Source organism: Cataglyphis hispanica, chromosome 5 (genome assembly GCF_021464435.1).
Source record: "Cataglyphis hispanica isolate Lineage 1 chromosome 5, ULB_Chis1_1.0, whole genome shotgun sequence".
Lineage (NCBI taxonomy): Eukaryota > Metazoa > Arthropoda > Insecta > Hymenoptera > Formicidae > Cataglyphis > Cataglyphis hispanica.
Genome location: NC_065958.1, coordinates 3,218,541 through 3,237,224, shown reverse-complemented (window position 1 = coordinate 3,237,224; position 18,684 = coordinate 3,218,541). Strand labels below are relative to the sequence as shown.

Below are 18,684 nucleotides of genomic sequence, written 5' to 3'. Positions count from 1 at the left end.
ACATTAATACATTAACACATAAGAATGATTAATGGTAATTAAAGATTTATAAAAAATTATAAAGTTTAAATTAAATTCATACATGCAAACTATAAATTCAATACATACAATATTTATAGCATCAGAGCAAATAATTTAATTATTACATTACTGCAGAATCATTAAATAACCAGTTAATAAAAAATATAATTTATCTTATTGGAATTCGTTCTGACAATGTGACAATGTCTATTAAAATTTAATATAACGAAGTAAAATAATGATAAAGGAGGGAAGAATTGCAACAGTCTTTATTCTTTATTTGAATACTGTGTGCCTGTTTTCAAGTAATTTTTTAATTATTAACGCTAGCGATTCTCATTTAACTCCTACAAGAATTCATAATTCAAGCAAAAGAATTACTTTTATTATGAGCAAAATTTACCAAAGTCAACCCCACCTTGACAAGTACCTAAAAGACGTAACGAAGCCTCTTTCGCTCGCGGAATCGATAATGGAAAAAGTTCTGCGAAAGAAATGGTGTTTCGCGCGCCTCGTAAAGTACTTTCTTACGAATTTTCAGACGAGCTGCGGATCGTGAAGGACGGAAAATACGGCACGGAAAACCCGGACGTTCCGGGCGGCTGGGACGGCATGGTCGGGGAGCTTATCAGAAAGGTGAGTTCCGGTAATTTCGTTGTATCTGCTACATCCTCAACGCGAAGCGCTTTTTCCTCTCTCGAAACCGGTTCCCTGCCGGAAGTTTACGCGGAAAGACGCCTCAAGTGATTGAACCCAGCTTCTCACAAGAGGAGAATATTGATCGGCGCGCGCGGTTGCAGTCGAGATGGTCTACCAAGAAGCTGTTTTATCTCTCGATAGCGAGTTTGAACCTATTCCACTAGATGCCCTGAGCTTGCAAGCTCGTCAATCGTTAACCGATTTTAAGCTCCATCTCGTGAGAACTTTGGATAAGCCCAAAGCAACTGAGCTTTTAGTTTCATCTCATGTAGGTACGCGAGCCAATGTAATTTTGAAGATATTTGAAACAGTAAGCAAAAAAGTAACAGAGAAATGTATCATAAAATATGTTATTTAAATAGCTACAGAATCATAAATATAATAATTATTGAAGAATAAAAATACTACAGAACTAAAATACCTATTAATCATATGTTATATGCAATTATTATAATGAAATGCAAAAAAAAAAAAATCGTAAAAATTACGTAATAAAAAAACTACAGAAATTGTAATAAAATGCTGCAGAAATATTCATATACATATTATCATATACATATTTATTCATATTTATATTTAATTTAATTATTCATATATAAAATGTATTCAATTTAATTATTGATATATAAAATATTCAGCTTTTCTCACAAAAATTTCCAAATCTATTTAAAGTTTATTTTTAAATTAACGTTTATTGTAATTTATCAGATTTTTAAATTAAATTATATAAAAATTACTGGCTTTTTACCAGCTTTGCATGCTAAAATTTATACCAGTTATTCTACTTGATTTGCAGGAAGCCGACATAGCGATTGCTCCCATAACTATCACCTCTGAACGGGAGCGCGTGATCGATTTTAGTAAACCGTTTATGTCTCTCGGCATCAGCATTATGATAAAAAAGCCCATCAAACAAAAATCCGGTGTCTTCAGTTTTCTGAATCCGCTGAGCAAGGAGATCTGGGTGTGCGTCATTTTTTCCTACATCGCAGTTTCTATCGTCCTGTTTATTGTGTCGAGGTAAGAAACTTTTTATCCAGAGACTTGTAATTTTCTTACAAGCAATATACAGTTAATTGCATTCTTAAATTAAATATAATAACGCGAATAAAGATGCAATATCATTATCTTTTTCTTTTAATAATTGTCGAAACATGTTTTATTGCATCTCTTACATGTTTTATTAAATTACTTTAACTCTATAGATATAGCTGAATTAATTTTGGAAAAATGAACTAATGCGTTTCTTGTTTTGCCATCATGCAAATTAATGTCAATTCACATTAATTAGAGTCACAAAGAGAATCCACTTTTATGCCAGCTGTATAGACCTTGTGCTTACTGCCACAATTACGTGTCAAGGTGCGGCAATTACAGGTGCATTTATTGCGATGTGGTTGGCAAAATATGTCGACACGCTATAATATGTTCTTGTTGCGCTCTTTTTATCTTATGCTACGCTACGTATTTATGTCTCTTATCTTCACAATCGCGATCGAACGGAATCGTCCTGACGAAAAGTTGCTATCAAATATTATGCGTAAAGGTAAAAAAAAAAAATTATATATTCTAAGTTGCTCGTTACTTTCTCATTGATACAGAGAAAGTCTTGATGGAACGTTTGCAAGAGCTCTCGGTCGCTTTAACGAAAGCATAATGAGCAAGTCGAGAAAGTTTTTAGGTAGCTTCTTAATTAATGAGACTCTTTGAATGTTTAAGACTTAGCGGGCGATTTGCTGATGCACGACGCGCGTGATATTACTTGAAAAAAAGAGATATGATTGTATTATCTTGAGTCATAATTATGGACAATTTTTATGATTTATTGACATTGGCAGACAACTGTTTGTCGCGTACTATTGTAAAACAATTTATTTATTCATATGATCAATTAGAACACGCAATTTCAAGAATATCAATTACATTTTAATTAACAGTCATTCAAGCATTTTTCAATAACTGCAATGCTCAGTACAGAGAGATTTATGTATGTGTGCATTATATATAATCGACATATATAATCTATAATATATATAATCTACTTGCATATTCCAAAATATGGCTATAAAAATGTCTAGAAAATGTTGACCTTTTAAATTTCTTTCACGTCGTTCAAATATTTTTAATTAACGATTATACTGCCTCAACGAAAATATTTCCTCAAGCGAGTCTCTCTAATTTTTTCCCCGTTTTTAATAATATAGGTTTTCGCCGTACGAGTGGAGAGTCCTGACTATCAGCGGTAGCACGGATTCAGCTATTAGCGGACGAAACGATCCCAGTTTGCAGCATCCGCATACGCCGCAAGGTTCACCCCACATGCCAACTTCCAGCATGGCCAACGACTTCAGTATCGTAAATAGCCTCTGGTTTGCTCTGGCGGCGTTTATGCAACAGGGCTGCGATATCTCGCCCAGGTAAACATGCCTCGCGTTATTAATTTCCGACAGTAATTAACGTTTAGTCGCGGACGAAAAGACGCTTCTGTTGTAAGTTCAACGTTTAATTTTATTTTTTTTTTTTTTAATCGCCGGCTCTAATGTCGGCTCATGTTCATGCCACAAACTTTGAATTTTAATCGTTGTTTTTAATAAATGATGCTGGCATATCGAAGAGATCTTTCCTATCTAATTGCTAACTGCATATAAATTGCGGTGATAATTACTATATATTGCGGCACACAAGAGCAAATTAAACTCGTAGAATTCGTACTTAGACACAAATTCTCTCGATATTCTACTTATTCGATTGTTTTCGGTATCACAATTATCAACGTTTTTTAAATAACATCAAACTTTTGTCTCCCTTTTATCAAAAATTAATTCTGCAGAATTTTTGTCAATCTCATCAACTATAGCAGAAATTTAATTTAAAGTTCAATTATCGGAATATTGAAAACTGAAACAAACACGGCAATTTCATATTCGCAAAAAAAAAGAAAAAAAATCTCACATAGTCATCAAAGACTCCGACATTTAGAAAATGCATTAGCATGAAAGTATTCGTGTAAACAAAGCATGTGCAACGGTGCAATTTCGCGATTAGCCGGGAGATTTGGGTGCGTTTAGATATTTATCTCGAAACTGGCTCATGGATATGAACTTGCAAGAGAATGAAGAAGAAAGAGAAGATGAGAAACAGAGAGAGAGAGAGAGAGAGAGAGAGAAAAAATGACCGGCGCGCGCAAGCTTCCACGTTCTTCTCGGCTAATTATAGCCACCCACTCTAGCCTCCCTCCGTTTCCGTTTCCGCAGTATAAGCGCAGGTAAGTACATAAAGGCACAGGGAGAATAGCTCCCTTTACCCGGGATAGGTCGAGCGTACAGCCCGGTAATAGGATGAATCGGGCAAGATTCTATAAGAGCCCTCCGGTTGACGCTTAAAATCTCTCGTGTAAATTGTTAAAGCGCCTCTCAGCGCGGATGGACATTTGACTTAAAAAAGGCTTTTACAATATTTCATGTTAAATATGGCTAAATTAACAATCTTAATAAATTATTTAAGCTTTGCAGATCGATTATTTTATCTCATGTGTTATATGCAAATATGAAAAAAAAAAAATTATCGCGCAAATTTGTCATAGTATTTATTATTAAATTAAAAATAAGATTTTTCTAGGACATCCTGTATGTGTACATATCTCGAGTTAAAAATCTTTTATTGCTGTTGACCTGTTACACATTCGTTCTTCTAAAAGCACACATATGTAATTGTAACGAATATATAAATCACATATTATTTGATCTCTTTTGTGCCCGCAGTAGTATACCTGTATATTAATCTCCCTATACGCGTTATCACCATCATTATACTCTCGTTAGTAAACATTTCAATCGCTCTTATCTCGTGTACTACTTCACTCATGCTATAAATGTGCTCAAGCAACGAATTACTGTATATTCGTCAACGATGTAGTACAATCAAATATGCTTCTATAAATATGTTCCTGATGATAAAAAGCACTCGAGCAAACATAAGTTGCTTAGATTAGAGTATTTCTAAGTAATTATAATTTAAATTGTATATATATACATACCAATTAAATTTGTGTATGCAATTTGTAGAAAAAAAAATTAGAACGCAGTCGCAATAAAATTGTCTTATCGCGAGACAGTGTAATTTAGACCTGCTTCATAATCGATTATGGCCACGCGAAAACAGACTTATTTGAATAAAGTATACGTGCAAAAATGCCAGACACATGTATCGACTACGTATTTATTTGCACATTCTTCAATGTTTTGTAAGCAAGCTTTATTTCACATGCTTTACTTCACGCGATAATCTTTTTCCATATATATTGTATCAGATTTAATTTTATAAAGTTATACGTCGATCCGCGCGCGCTTTTAAAGAAATATTCAATCGATATCATAATATCGTAATATCAGCGATATCAATAAACCGATAAATAATCATCACTCAAATGAGTTTTGAGAAAAGTTCACAAAATATTTTTTTATAAATTAAAAAGGAAACAAAAATATAATATGTCAAAGAGTTGACAACAAATAAATCAAGTAAGAAATAGTAAGATAGGACAATTCTTCTCTCTTTTAATTAAGGAGTTATAAATTATGGAGATGGTCTTTGTGAAAGTTGGGTATATTAAAGAACCAAAGAGAAAGATTTCTTTTGGCTGTTTTATGCTTGAAATATTTTACATTTTTAAATTAACTATCCTTCAATGTATCTGTTGAGACTTATATGTTCTGAGATAATGTATGTATGTTTAATAATTTTCTTGAATTTTTTCATTCTTATGACAATTCTTGATACATATAGGTTACTGTTTTTAGAGATATATAGTTAGCGTTACTTCGAAACATCTTCTACTATATATTTCTCTTCGTCCTAACTATATATTTCTTGGCATATAACGCTGCAGGTTAGATAATGATTTCGAGCAAACACTTCAGGCTATGGACAAGTGTCACATCTATAAACAAAGCATAATTTGCTCGCATATTCAAAACATTCTAATTGAATAGGAAAGTCCAGCATGAATAGAACATTCACGAGCCAGTGCTATATTGTGCTTTAGAGTACATTGCGCATACTAAAATTCATCACATTTTTCTTCAAGTATCTAATTATACACGCAATTGATATACATAATATATTTGTTAGTTTTGTAAATGTATGTTTGCACTTTTTATTAAAATTTAAATGTTTTTTTTCTTGAATAATGTTCCATTACTTGCTTTCTACTCTTTTTACATTTTTTAAATAATTTGGGTAATATATATGTATATATATGAATAGCTAAGATAAGAATATAATAACTTGTCACTTATTTAAAAGCAAAACAAATAATATTAAATTATCATTTATTTCTACTTCAGTTAAATTCTAAACGAAATAATAGTATGTTAATTTCTATTTTTTTTTTTTTTTAATTATTCTGATAATATTGGCGCTATGACATTCTAACATAACATGAAACTCTCAGGTTGGGAAACACTGTTTCACAAAACTGTATACATTTCTATGGAATCGCGACAAAAGTGAACGCGCGCGTTTTGTCGTTTACGCGAAGCAGACCGCGTGCTCACTCCGAAACTGGGTCTCAATTAATTTACATTTGGCTGTATCCAGCGCACCACCCCATCCTACTAGCTCTCTTGATTAATGGTTTAAATATTCGCATGGTGGCGATATGAATTGTAAATTTCGTGGAACCCGCGCAAGTGGCCACCAACCATTCCTCCTGCCCTCCTTCCCTATGTTTCTCGTTCTCTTCTCTTTCGGTCACTCTCTCGCCCGCTCTTGATGCTCACCTTTCGCAGATCCGACTTAAGCCGGTATGAGCAGACATAATTAAGGATCTCCATCGAATTTTTGATTTGCGAGTATCTTGTCTATGATTTTGATTGTAGCTATTAGAAGATACGTGACAGAAAAAATATCATAAATGTAATTTTTTTTTTATTTAATTTTAACTTAGCATCATGATACACACGCATTGCGAAAGAAGGGATTTAATGTAGGAACTTTACTAAATATTGAAGTCTTTATATATCATTCTGTATATTATACACATACATGTATGTTATATGTTTACTATACCCGCTTGTTATCTAGTTGTTCTAAAACTAAAATTGTAATCTCCGAATAATTTAATCAACAGATCCATATCTGGCCGCATAGCCGGCAGCGTCTGGTGGTTTTTCACTCTGATTTTAATATGCTCCTACACCGCAAATCTCGCTGCATTTTTAACCATCGAGAGAATGGTCACGCCAATTAACTCACCCGAGGATTTAGCGGCGCAAACGGAGATCCAGTATGGCACTCTCGCTCATGGCGCTACGATGGATTTTTTTCGAGTGAGTATTTACGAACAATGTCTAATCTCATACGTAATTCTATATCACGAGCGTTTATTAAATTTTAATGCGCATTTAGCAATCGGACTGACATTCATTTCACGTTTTCCTCATTTGTCTATAGAAATCTCAGATCGGTCTCTATAGCAAGATGTGGGAGTTTATGAGCTCGCGGAAGCATGTATTCGTAAGATCGCACGAGGAGGGAGTACGAAGAGTGAGAACGAGTAAGGGTAAATACGCATTTTTAATTGAAAGCCCGATGAATGACTACATCAACGAGAGGGAGCCCTGCGATACAATGAAGGTCGGAAGAAATCTCGATGCGAAGGGATTTGGTGTCGCGACACCGTTAGGATCCCCTCTCAGGTAAAGTAGTCGCATATAATTGAAGCCTCACATAATACTAACAAATAAAAGTTATATTTCCATTCTTTTAAATTTTAATTATTAAAATATCATGAAGCTCAAAAAGAAAACAAGAAAGAAAATTTTAATTACAATTTCAATTAATAATAATTGTTATAAATGCATTTTTTTTTTCCTTTTTGTGTATATCTTTCTCTGTATATCGTGATCAATATTTTATCATGATAAGCTACTCGTTGAATTTGTATGAATTAATAGTTTGAAATGTCGAAATAATTTTACACCCGCGTTAACAATTACTTGCCGCTTCTCGTCAGACGACGATGGCAGAGAAGACACTTGATATATTTTCGTCGAACAAACAAGAGAGAGAGAGAGAGAGAGAGAGAGTAGGTAATTAACGTGGTTTTGTAGTCGTCATGATGAAACAAAGATCCTCTAGTACATTTTTCTCTCTCACTCTCTTTATTACTCTTTCATGCGAACACTTTGCCTTTGTCTCTTTCAAAGTTTTTTGCTCCCCGTTCCGCCGTGTTCGGAATGTTATCGCACATCATTACGCGCAATTAGCATAGAAAAACTCGTACTCTCTTTTCCATGCCATTAACCGTTAAGGAACACGTTTGCCATATCATGTTTCGTGTTAATACAACCCAATCCTTTCTGTACAAACCAGATGCGTTTGCTCTTTCATTTTACATTTATCGACTTTATATTTTTCCAAGCAAAACTAGTCCCACAGTAATTTTTTTTTTTTTTTTAGTTAATCTTTTCACTGAAATAATAATGTGAATTTTATTTTGATTATTTTACGTTTTATTAATTTTATAATTTATTAGTTAACAATTATTGACTTTTAAAATAAGATCTCAAAATATAAAATTCTCTTGACTTTCTTATTTTTTGGATACATATATATATATATATATATATATATATATATATATATATATATGTATATATATATATATATGTATCCAAAAATAAGAAAGTCAAGAGAATTTTATATTTTGAGATCTTATTTTAAAAGTCAATAATTGTTAACTAATAAATTATAAAATTAATAAACGTAAAATAATCAAAATAAATATATATATATATATATATATATATATATATATATATATATATTTAATATTATATAACATATATTTAATAACATAATTTAGAAATATCGTTTTAACATGGTCAAAATTATTTTTCCTTGCGATTTAAAAAGAAAAAAAAATCATAAAGTTACACAATGGAATTCAGTAAATGTTAATCTTTTGAAACTTTACAAGTGCAGGAATAAAATTTACGTAGTAACTCTAATCATATTTTTATAATTCAATTTTCTGTAATTAAATAAACTATAAAAATATATAAATAAATATTTATTATTTTAATTTTTATAATGTGACTAAAATAAACGTACCGTTGCGACGGTAATATGCGCAAATTTGCATGTTATTGATTTTTTAACCGCGCGACCCTTGACGTTTCATGTAACGTTTCGATCTCGCCCCCGCGGCTCACGCGCCGCGTCTTTGGATCGTTGAAGCAACAGTGAATAGGTAATTGGAGGCAGTGCGCAAACAGCAGCTTTATTATGTCTATACACATATCGACAGATAATGCAATGTGGCTTCATTTTACCCTTATTTTCCAAACGCCTACGTTGTTCTACTTCTTCTCGCAGATTGGAGCAAAAACTTTATAAAACCGATATTCCTCGAAAACCTTATAATTGAAGAAAGTTTTCTCTAACTTTTTTCAAAGAAATCTCGTTAGACGCATTGCCATTAATATTCCAATGTTCTTCGATTACTTATTTGCACATAATTAGATCGTACTTTGATATCGCAAACATACCTGATAGGAAATTTTATTGTAAAAATAACACATTTTTATAGATCACATTTTTTCTGCAACTCGTGTAGCATATATTTGATGATATTTTCATGTGATGATTTTCATGTAATATGATTTCATAAACTGGTGACAGGGATCCCATAAACTTGGCGGTGCTGTCACTGAAAGAAAATGGAGAACTGGCAAAGCTAGTCGAACGATGGTGGTACGAAAGGACAGAATGCAGGCATGGTGATAAGCCAGACGTTACCAAAAACGAATTATCGCTGAGCAACGTAGCGGGAATATTTTATATTCTCATCGGTGGTCTCCTTCTGGCGCTTGCGGTAGCTCTCTTGGAATTCTGCTACAAGTCGCACACAGAAGCGACAAGAGCGAAGGTAATGAGATATCGTGAAATGTAAGGGACATAATTTTATACACTCCTGTTATATACTTTATCATAAAACAAAGTAAACTCGGACAAATTAAGTTATTAAATTAAATAATAATTTTTTGTAACGCGACAAAATATTTTCTTTTAGAAAAGGGTATATAGTTATAATTTTGACTGTATTATTTATAAAATTTAGATGCCAATTTCATTGAATAATTATAAAATTGCAAAATTCTTATAACGAGAAAAATTATATATTATTTACATGAAATGTCATTTTTTTTTAGATACCACTGTCAGATGCGATGAAGGCGAAAGCACGACTAACCATTGGTGGTGGTCGCGATTTCGACAATGGACGGGTAAGTAATAACAATCAAATTTTTTATTATGTTCGCATATGCATATTCGCATACGGTATCAGTAGAGATTGTTTGGCAAGAGACGCTTCGACTAAACGTTCCGCCGATCCAAGGAAAATAACACAATATTATATTAAGCCAAGTAAATAATATTTATAACGATATTTGCTTCGTGCTGCGCTCAAACGTTTGCTTAATATTACATGCGCGTATCAAACTGCTCGGAAAATTAAATATAGCAGATATTGCGCTTGCTGCGATTCATAATAATAACAAAATTATACGCATAGTTGATTCAATATATCATGCAAACATGTAATTAGCATGAAACAAACTATCGTCATAATTAGCTGCATATTATCGCTGCGATACAAACAGATACAAATATATTTCTATTAAATTACATATTAATTATTGAATTCCTTCTTTAATTACTGCATTAATTCTGTAAGAGGAAGAAAGATACCCCGATGCACATAGAGCTCTCGATCGGCGGTGCGTCTCGTCGCGCAATTACTTCGATCTCGAACCAAAGGTATCGATGTATATCATAAAACATACATTCGCAACAAGAGCATCGTACATTATACATACGCATATAAACATGTACGAAACTAATACATTATATTTATACATATAGATGAACGACATAGAGTACGCTTGGCATGCAGTTAGCAGCGTAAACGTTTGACACACACTGTCGTTTAGTTACGCCGGACTCGAGCTGGTTACATTTAATGTCCTAGAGTTTCAGCCTCAGTGTCGAAGAGACCAATTGACCGGAGGACTGAGTGACCTATCGATACATATATATATATTGACATACATATATTTTACATATATATGTATTATACATATATATATATATATATATATATTACCTACATATGTATGCGTACGTGCGTGCGATGTGCGGCTGGCTGGATGTATTGCGCTCTTTTCTGTTTCTCTCTTCTACTCGGTGGACGTACGGAGGAGGGTGGGAGAGGGCGGGGGGGGCGTAAAAATTTGCTCGTTTGCGTTTCGTTCTACTTTGGGTTTTTGTCTCTCTAGTGGTACGGACTGCAGAGTTAGACGGAGGATGCATGCGCCTTTCCCGGGACCATATGTGAGTACTCTCGCCCTTAATTTTAATCCCATTTTGTACATTTTGCTTTTTCTCCTAACTCTATTGTTCTCTTCTCACTTTCTCTTTCGCTTTCTGCGTCGGGAGCTTTTGCATGATATAGTCGCGGCTTGGCTTAAATCACACCACCATTACAAATCCTGAAATGTTATCCGTCTTTTGAGGGATAACTCGATGTTCGTTATACACACATATATATATATATATATATAAATTTTTCGTTGTAAATTATTTTAAATTAGTAATTAGTCTTGAAAAATACCATAAATAATTTTTATTAATACATATTGAATTTATATCGTGCAATAAGAATATTTATTAGACTTATTAATACTACTAGCTCTTATACGAGTTTGCTTAAATATGTACACATAAAGAAAAAGAAACAGAGACTAAATAGGGACTTAAAAAAAATCTTGAGATCTTCACAGAGTTTCCTATCATTTGTAACACTGATTCCTTTCACAGCGCGGGAAGAAACGAGTACTGGCAGCGGAGGTACCAACTTTGACTACGTTCGCGCCGAAGGTATGACACTGAAGGGACCATGGTGCATCAAGAGCTCCGCAGGAAATTTTTTGAAGATCTCAGATTTTTTTTTTTTACCTCCCTACAATTGCTACGTCAGTGTGTGGATATGTCTGCACGGTGTATCCTTTGCGTTTCCTCTTTCAAAGTTGAATAGTATCTAGTTGAATATATATACCTGTGCTAAAAAGCTGCTTTTCTCTCAAATTTCTCGCAGCTGCTTAATATTAAAGTTTGTTTTCCAATTTTAACAATCTTCCGTAAATATAATCTTTAAAATATTTTTAATAAACGATATAAACTTTCATTATATAAATATTCATTAACAGATGTTACAAATTAGTGCATCCATATATCTAATGACTCGTTAAAAATAAAACTCAGAAAACACAAAGTATGTCTCGAGGAAGATTGATAAAGTTGATCATAAAGTTTAATATTTTATCAATAGCATCAGTATAAATGTTACTATAGTACTATTTTAGATATGACTGTAAAATCTTCGTTTATACGTCAGTCGACTATCTTACGCGTACTGTCAAACTCGCATTGTTTATCCCAAATTTTTCTCCACGCTTACTCGCTTGGTACTTTCTTTATCAAGATTCCGATTTTTCTCTTAGAATCACTCGCGTTCGTTTGACATGACATGATTAAATTTCTCAAATAAATCACAGCAAACACACGGCACATAGCATTTTTTAAAATTCATTATGCAAAACTTATAGACGAGCGACAAATAAATAGCGTGAATTCGGGGTCACTTTATTATCTCTTTGTTTTACGTGCATATGTATTCGATCATCCATCCGCGAAACAAGACAAAAAAAAAACTTGTTTATGCATAGATATCTCCGTCATGTGACGCTTACAATATCTCATAATCTCGTTGCTATAACTTGTTATATGCTTTCAATTTTATCCGGTATTTATTTAAAAAAAAAATTAAAACGAAAGATTGTGTGGATAAACCCCGAGTTTACATCAATGGCACAGTAACTGCTATCGCAAACAAGAATAAAATATCCGCACACCTATCTACTGAATTAGAGATGCATAGTAGCTAATGACATTAAGTCATACGTTGTAAAATCTAAATTGAAAAAGGAAAAATGTAGAATAATAGATCTCACTCACGATAGAAAAGTCACACATCTATATAATGTTGCAATTTTACATATAATTTTTGTCATGAATCACCACCAAAAAATTTGTCACATTCATAAAATTCTTATCGCCTTTTGTCAATGTGTATGTCTGGGCTAGTATACCATCGCATATAGTTCAGTTTCCAGATTATTCAAACATGACCGGTTATTAAAACTGTCAATATTTACATTAATTAAGATTCTTAATTTAAAATAACATTAACGTTAGTTGTTATTCAAAAAAATTGAAAAAAGTAACCAATGCACTCAAATTTTATGTTTAGAAAAAAGAATTTTTACACAAGAAATCGAATACGTAAAAATAAAAAATGAGACAGTATTTAAAAAAAAAGTTATATCTCTGTTTGTTATCTTAATTCGAAATATAATCCACATAGCCGGTCTTCAGTGATAATCGAGAAACTGCGATAGGGTATTAGCTCAAACGAGCCTAATATTATCTAATCATCGACATTAAAATTTCCAGTACTACGCTCCAGCAAACGCGATTGGGAATACCGAGGGCGACCAGGTACACAGCAATACACATACCCAGGTGTAAATCATTACCTGGAGAGCCCGAACGACGGATCGCCTGCTAATTCGCTGCCCACACCCCCGCCGCCACCGCTGGTGGCACCCCCGCCGCCACCCCCGCCGCCCAGGAGACCACGGAGGAGCGTGACCTTCGCGGAATCGCCACCGAAGAGTCCGAAAAAAAAGAGCCCCAAGTACATCTTTCAACGAAAGCTCAGTATCGCGGCGCTCGATGTAGCGGTACCCTGGACGCCGGCGTCGCCGCGACACTGGTCCGGCCTCAACGACAAGCCGGAATACATCACGTAAATGCCGAAACGAACAAAAGCAACGATCGGCGTCTTCCCGTTATGATGATTTTAGTTGTTGAAATATCGCTGTGCTGAGATGTTCGAACGCGACTCGAGGTAGCTTTCCTCCCGCAATTTTGCCCGAAAATTTTTCAGAATAATCCAAACTCGAATAATGAAGCAATTGGAACATGGAAACACTGATATTTTTATAGAGCAATAATTATAAGATTTTGTATGATTCTAAGAAATGGAAAAACGAAAAAATTGCCTCTCTGTGCTGTAACATTTTTAACGCAATACCGAATGATCCTGTAGCCATCCTCATGGATGATGCGTTATATTTAAACGACTTGGAGAGAAATTAAGAGACACTAGTTCCTCTAATAAATATTGGAATGCGATTATTTTAATACAGAATTATGCAGATGATAATTGGATTATCGGCATGTTCGAATTGCGAAAAACCAGCATTGCATTACTCGAGATTTCGGATTATTAATGACTGACGGCAGGATCGACATGTAAAGTAAATCGTATCGAAAGTTATAAACATTATCATCGGCGACTATTGTTTTTTTTTACGCGCTTTGAAACATATATATCTAATTCAAAAAATTATCTACGAATCTTTTCATCCACGGAAAATAGAGCATTGGCCGATCACAAAAAAGCCAAAAATTTTTTACAAATATGACAACACACATTCCAAATTCAAATTTTATACAATATATTGTACTATTTTATAAAAATTAGTATTATTATCACATTTTTTATTACAAACTAATATTGAGATTTTTAATATTTACCAAAAAGAAAAAATCAAATAAATCAATATAAAAAAAAATATATTGAAACGTGAGATTCAGATTTGAAGAATGGGCAGCCACATCCTCATAAATCGGCGAAATTTTTCGTCGCTCGAGGATATAATATAATTAAATTATTTTCCAAGCTTCGATTAAAGCTGATCTGCAGCGGCGATACGAATGGGAAACGAAAATTCCTGTCGCGACCGAATCCTTTGTACATTGTAAATATCCACGAGCGAATCAAATAAAAATAAAAAATACAAACGAAGAAAACGAATCCACCATCGGCGACGATGAAGTCGCCACGATTGCGATAGATAGTATAATGATGGTCCTGGGATAGGTGCATGTGCAACCAGCAACTTGAACTACACACTTACTGCCATATAACAAGCGAAAAAGAACGCGCGATGAGATAAGACGGCGTTCGCGGGTGGAAGATAAAAATGATCGCGTTCGGTGGATGAAGATCCGCCGTCGCGAGTTTATTATTAGAACGTCACGTGCCAAAAGAGACTGTCGATCGTGACGACGACGCAACTATTATTCTTATTATTATTACTAGTTATTATAATAATTATTATATATAAATTACGATTACCGATTAATGTGTAATAAGGGGGTAACTATTTTGTGCAATGCGCGAGAGTGGAGTCTGGCGCCGCAAACGGCGGAGCCTCACATGAGTTTTTTAACCGAGAGAGACAGGTGCGTACAATCGCACCGATGCGTGAGTGTTGCGCGAGAGCGAGAAATATAGTATATAATATATAAATATATAAATATATATATATATATATATATATATATATATAAATATAAATGCAAATATAAATATACATACTTATAGACGTTTATTGAGAAAACGAATGTGCGAGTGTCATGATAATGGAATGCGTGTGGAACGTATGGATTTTAATCATGTAAACGCGTTATATAAGTACCTAACAGCGTCAGATCGCGCCGATCTGGATCGATAGATGGATACAAGTATTCCGCTTTTCTCATTTTTCACTCGTTTCTTATTGTCTTCACAGAAGCGTCTCGCGATGAAACTTACCGTGCGTCGACCGATCGTCGCGATCTGGTTCGCGAAACGACGTTTACGATCATGTTGGTTTCGTGCCAAGAGACGATATCTCCCGCCCATATAGTTCGACGCTACATTATCTACGACAGGCACACTGCAAATATGTACATTTTTAAAGAGATTGTGATTACGTAAACCGTCTTTAACACTTTATCGATCAGAGTTTGGTGCTCATTGCTATTTCAAAACAATAATGTGCCATTTTGTATAATACGCGAGAAGAGAACTCTGATATGAACGTGAGGAAAAAAAATACTAATCGACAAATCTAACAGCTGTTATATATGTTTATGAGACATGTACAACTTACTTTCATGACTATTTATATAGCACTTATAATCAAAAAATTGTTATAGATATCGTAATGTTAAAATATTTTAATTTCGAGTGCTGAATGTACAATAATATTATTTAACATTTAAAATATTTCACATACACGGGATATCGTTTATTTCAACGGCGCAGTACGCGTATACGAATAATTTGATATTAGATACAAGAGGATCAAATTCACACAAACAATCGCGTTGATCGTATTTCAGAATAATTCTTGTATACACGTTCGACAATATATTCGTCGGCGAAGCATCGACAAATCGACGCGTAAATTTTAACGAAGAAATAAATGAAGCAACTGCCAAACAGACTTTGTAGAAGCATCGTTTTTACGGTACAAGCTTAATCGATAATTAGAATCGTGCTGAATTTTAAAATGCTCGGGGACGCATGTCGCATATAAAAATAACCACAATTTAGCTCGCCACAGTGTCGGACGTGACGGCGGGGGAAATCGGAAGCCAAATTACGACCCGCCACGTGTAAAGCTGATTTTCCCTTTTTCGAGATGTGCGTTTCGTCCATACAAATACGCGCTCGATTTACGGCGCGCGATGCACATTTTCAATTCCCGTGTAAATATCGCAAAATATCACCGGATTGCCAATTTGTCGCAAAATCATTTTACTTTGCGTCTTGCAATCATTGAAAGTTTATTTACACGCGGCATATTCTGTTTGATGTATTCGTAAACACGATTTAACAGTAAAATAATAATTTAAAAATTTATTTTAAAAAAAAGATATAAAGTATGTTTAAAAAATTTTGTACATTGACATTCATGATATTTCATTTCAAAATTGTTGTATAATCAATTAAATATATATCCAGTGCAAAAACAATTGCAAGAATTAAAAAAAATCGTGTTAATCGAAATACAATCGCGGAATAAATTATATCGTTTCATAAAAAAGATTTACTCGTGGCGGCTGTCAAAAGCGATCAATTTATCATATCGTCAGACTTTCTTATTACGATAAATTACGAATAATTGTTATCTATCACCGATTAATAAAGCGATAGATAATGCGTATCGGATATTAAATCGTTCAAAAAAAAGCAAGGATAATGATAAACGTCGTGCATAATGATGTTACAAGGTGGAAGTTTTCAGAAGGAATCGAGCGTCGAGCGAAAATAGAAACCATCCCAAGAATATATCCAATGCCCAATGTGATTAACTAACAAGTGTATATCGCGCAATCAAGTTAAATCGCGCCAACGTGTATGCGCGAGTGATTTAAGATAATCGAAAAACCGTCGGCGCGCCGTGCAATCGCATCGACGTGTCCCGATCGTCCGTTATCGTTAACGTTTCTCGTGTTAATGTTTATCGTGACACTTTTTTCTATATTTCCAAACTCACGACGATAAAAAAAAAAAAAATCGCGAAGCAATGTAACAAATCCGACAATGTAGAGTTGCATGGATGAGCCAAACCGTGCGCGAATATGCAATGTAATGGGTGTCCCACCGGATTTCCCTCATCCCTGCACCGGAGACTCGACGATACACGTCTTCAATGGATGGCTCTAGATGTTCTCAAATATTTTTAATTTTGTTCGGAATTTTATTTGGATCTAAATAGTCCGATCGAATAGTAGATCGAAGCAAATCGTTCTGTTTTCGTCAGTTCTGCTAATGATCATTGCAGAAACACTTGTATACGTTTATCCAAATTATCATCCAGAGGAGACGTGCAGAGACAGAGAGTTTTGCATTTTTGTGTATAACTACTTGATTACGTTTACATGTGTAATTGTGTGATTATGTGTTGCTCCGATTTCCCAGGGAGCAGGAAATATTCGGGGACGTTCCGCAATACTCAACCGATTAATCTCCAGTTTTATACGTCGCGACGAAACTGAACGAATATTTCATTTTGCTCGACGCACTTGCCATATTCGTCGAAGTATACAATTTACAAGAACGGACTCTATGATATCTTCGGGACAAGACGCCCCCAGTACACAAGAATTGAACTCTATGTCGAGCAGAATGTCTGTAGATATATCCACGTAACAAGAAAATCATAAAAAAAAAAAAACCATATTTCTTGCATCGACAAGCGCAGCGTTGACACGTAGACGGAACGAGATCGCGCAAGAGAATAAGTATTTCAACGGCAAAGGAGAGGGGGAGAACAGAGAAAAATAGCGTCTTCCAGTTTGCGCTTTCATTCATCGCTGCATTCCACTTACGCTTGTACCTTCGATTCAATACTTCGTTATCCCCCTGTGCCATCCCGTGGCGTGATACGATCGACTCCCTTGTAAACCATTGTATACCAATCAAATTTGTCACAATACAGGATCGTTTATTTAAATGTAACATGTAATATATGTGCCGAACTAATCCCGATCTATCCTGCTTCGTCTACTCTTACCTCAAAGCGAAAAATAAGTGCTATATATTTCCAATTTTTTTTTTTTTTTTTTTTTATTAATAAACAGCTTTAATTAAATTTTCTAAAAATAATTAATTTTTTTTTTATTATAGATGAAATTTTTATTTGTGCTATATTTAAGTTATAAAATAAATAATTCATATTTTTATTTTATATCGCAATTTATGAAAAGACATTTTCTAGCAAGTCAGGCAATTCTGCTACCATCTACACCAAGAATGCGCCTTGCGAAATAATGCATTATCATACTCGCCATTAATCATATGGAGCCTTGTCTCGCAGTCAGCTTTGCACTTTATACAATTCATCATAGTTTATTAACTTACATGACGGCAATTACGTTTTTCATCATGAAGGAATACTGAGAACGTAACTTTGTTATTATCGGCGAATCGCGGTA

At 34.2% G+C, this 18,684-nt stretch overlaps 1 protein-coding gene across 9 annotated transcripts in view; it reads left to right on the top strand.

Moving 5' to 3' along the window:
* The window catches only part of LOC126849663 (glutamate receptor 1), a 215,976-nt gene extending 197,773 nt beyond the window's left edge, over positions 1–18,203 (top strand). For 7 of the 9 annotated variants that reach the window (XM_050591707.1, XM_050591710.1, XM_050591708.1 and 4 more), the window contains 8 exons: positions 563–657; positions 1,517–1,740; positions 2,925–3,137; positions 6,851–7,049; positions 7,174–7,418; positions 9,406–9,652; positions 9,936–10,010; positions 13,300–18,203. In XM_050591707.1, the coding sequence (XP_050447664.1) occupies positions 563–657; positions 1,517–1,740; positions 2,925–3,137; positions 6,851–7,049; positions 7,174–7,418; positions 9,406–9,652; positions 9,936–10,010; positions 13,300–13,374 (1,373 nt within the window). In that variant the 3' untranslated portion in view covers positions 13,375–18,203. Of the gene's footprint in view, positions 1–562; positions 658–1,516; positions 1,741–2,924; positions 3,138–6,850; positions 7,050–7,173; positions 7,419–9,405; positions 9,653–9,935; positions 10,011–11,063; positions 11,119–11,604; positions 11,665–13,299 lie in introns of all 9 variants that reach the window. The other 2 variants (XR_007687423.1, XM_050591706.1) reach the window with 2 other exon arrangements.
* The last annotated feature ends 481 nt before the right edge of the window (positions 18,204–18,684 follow it).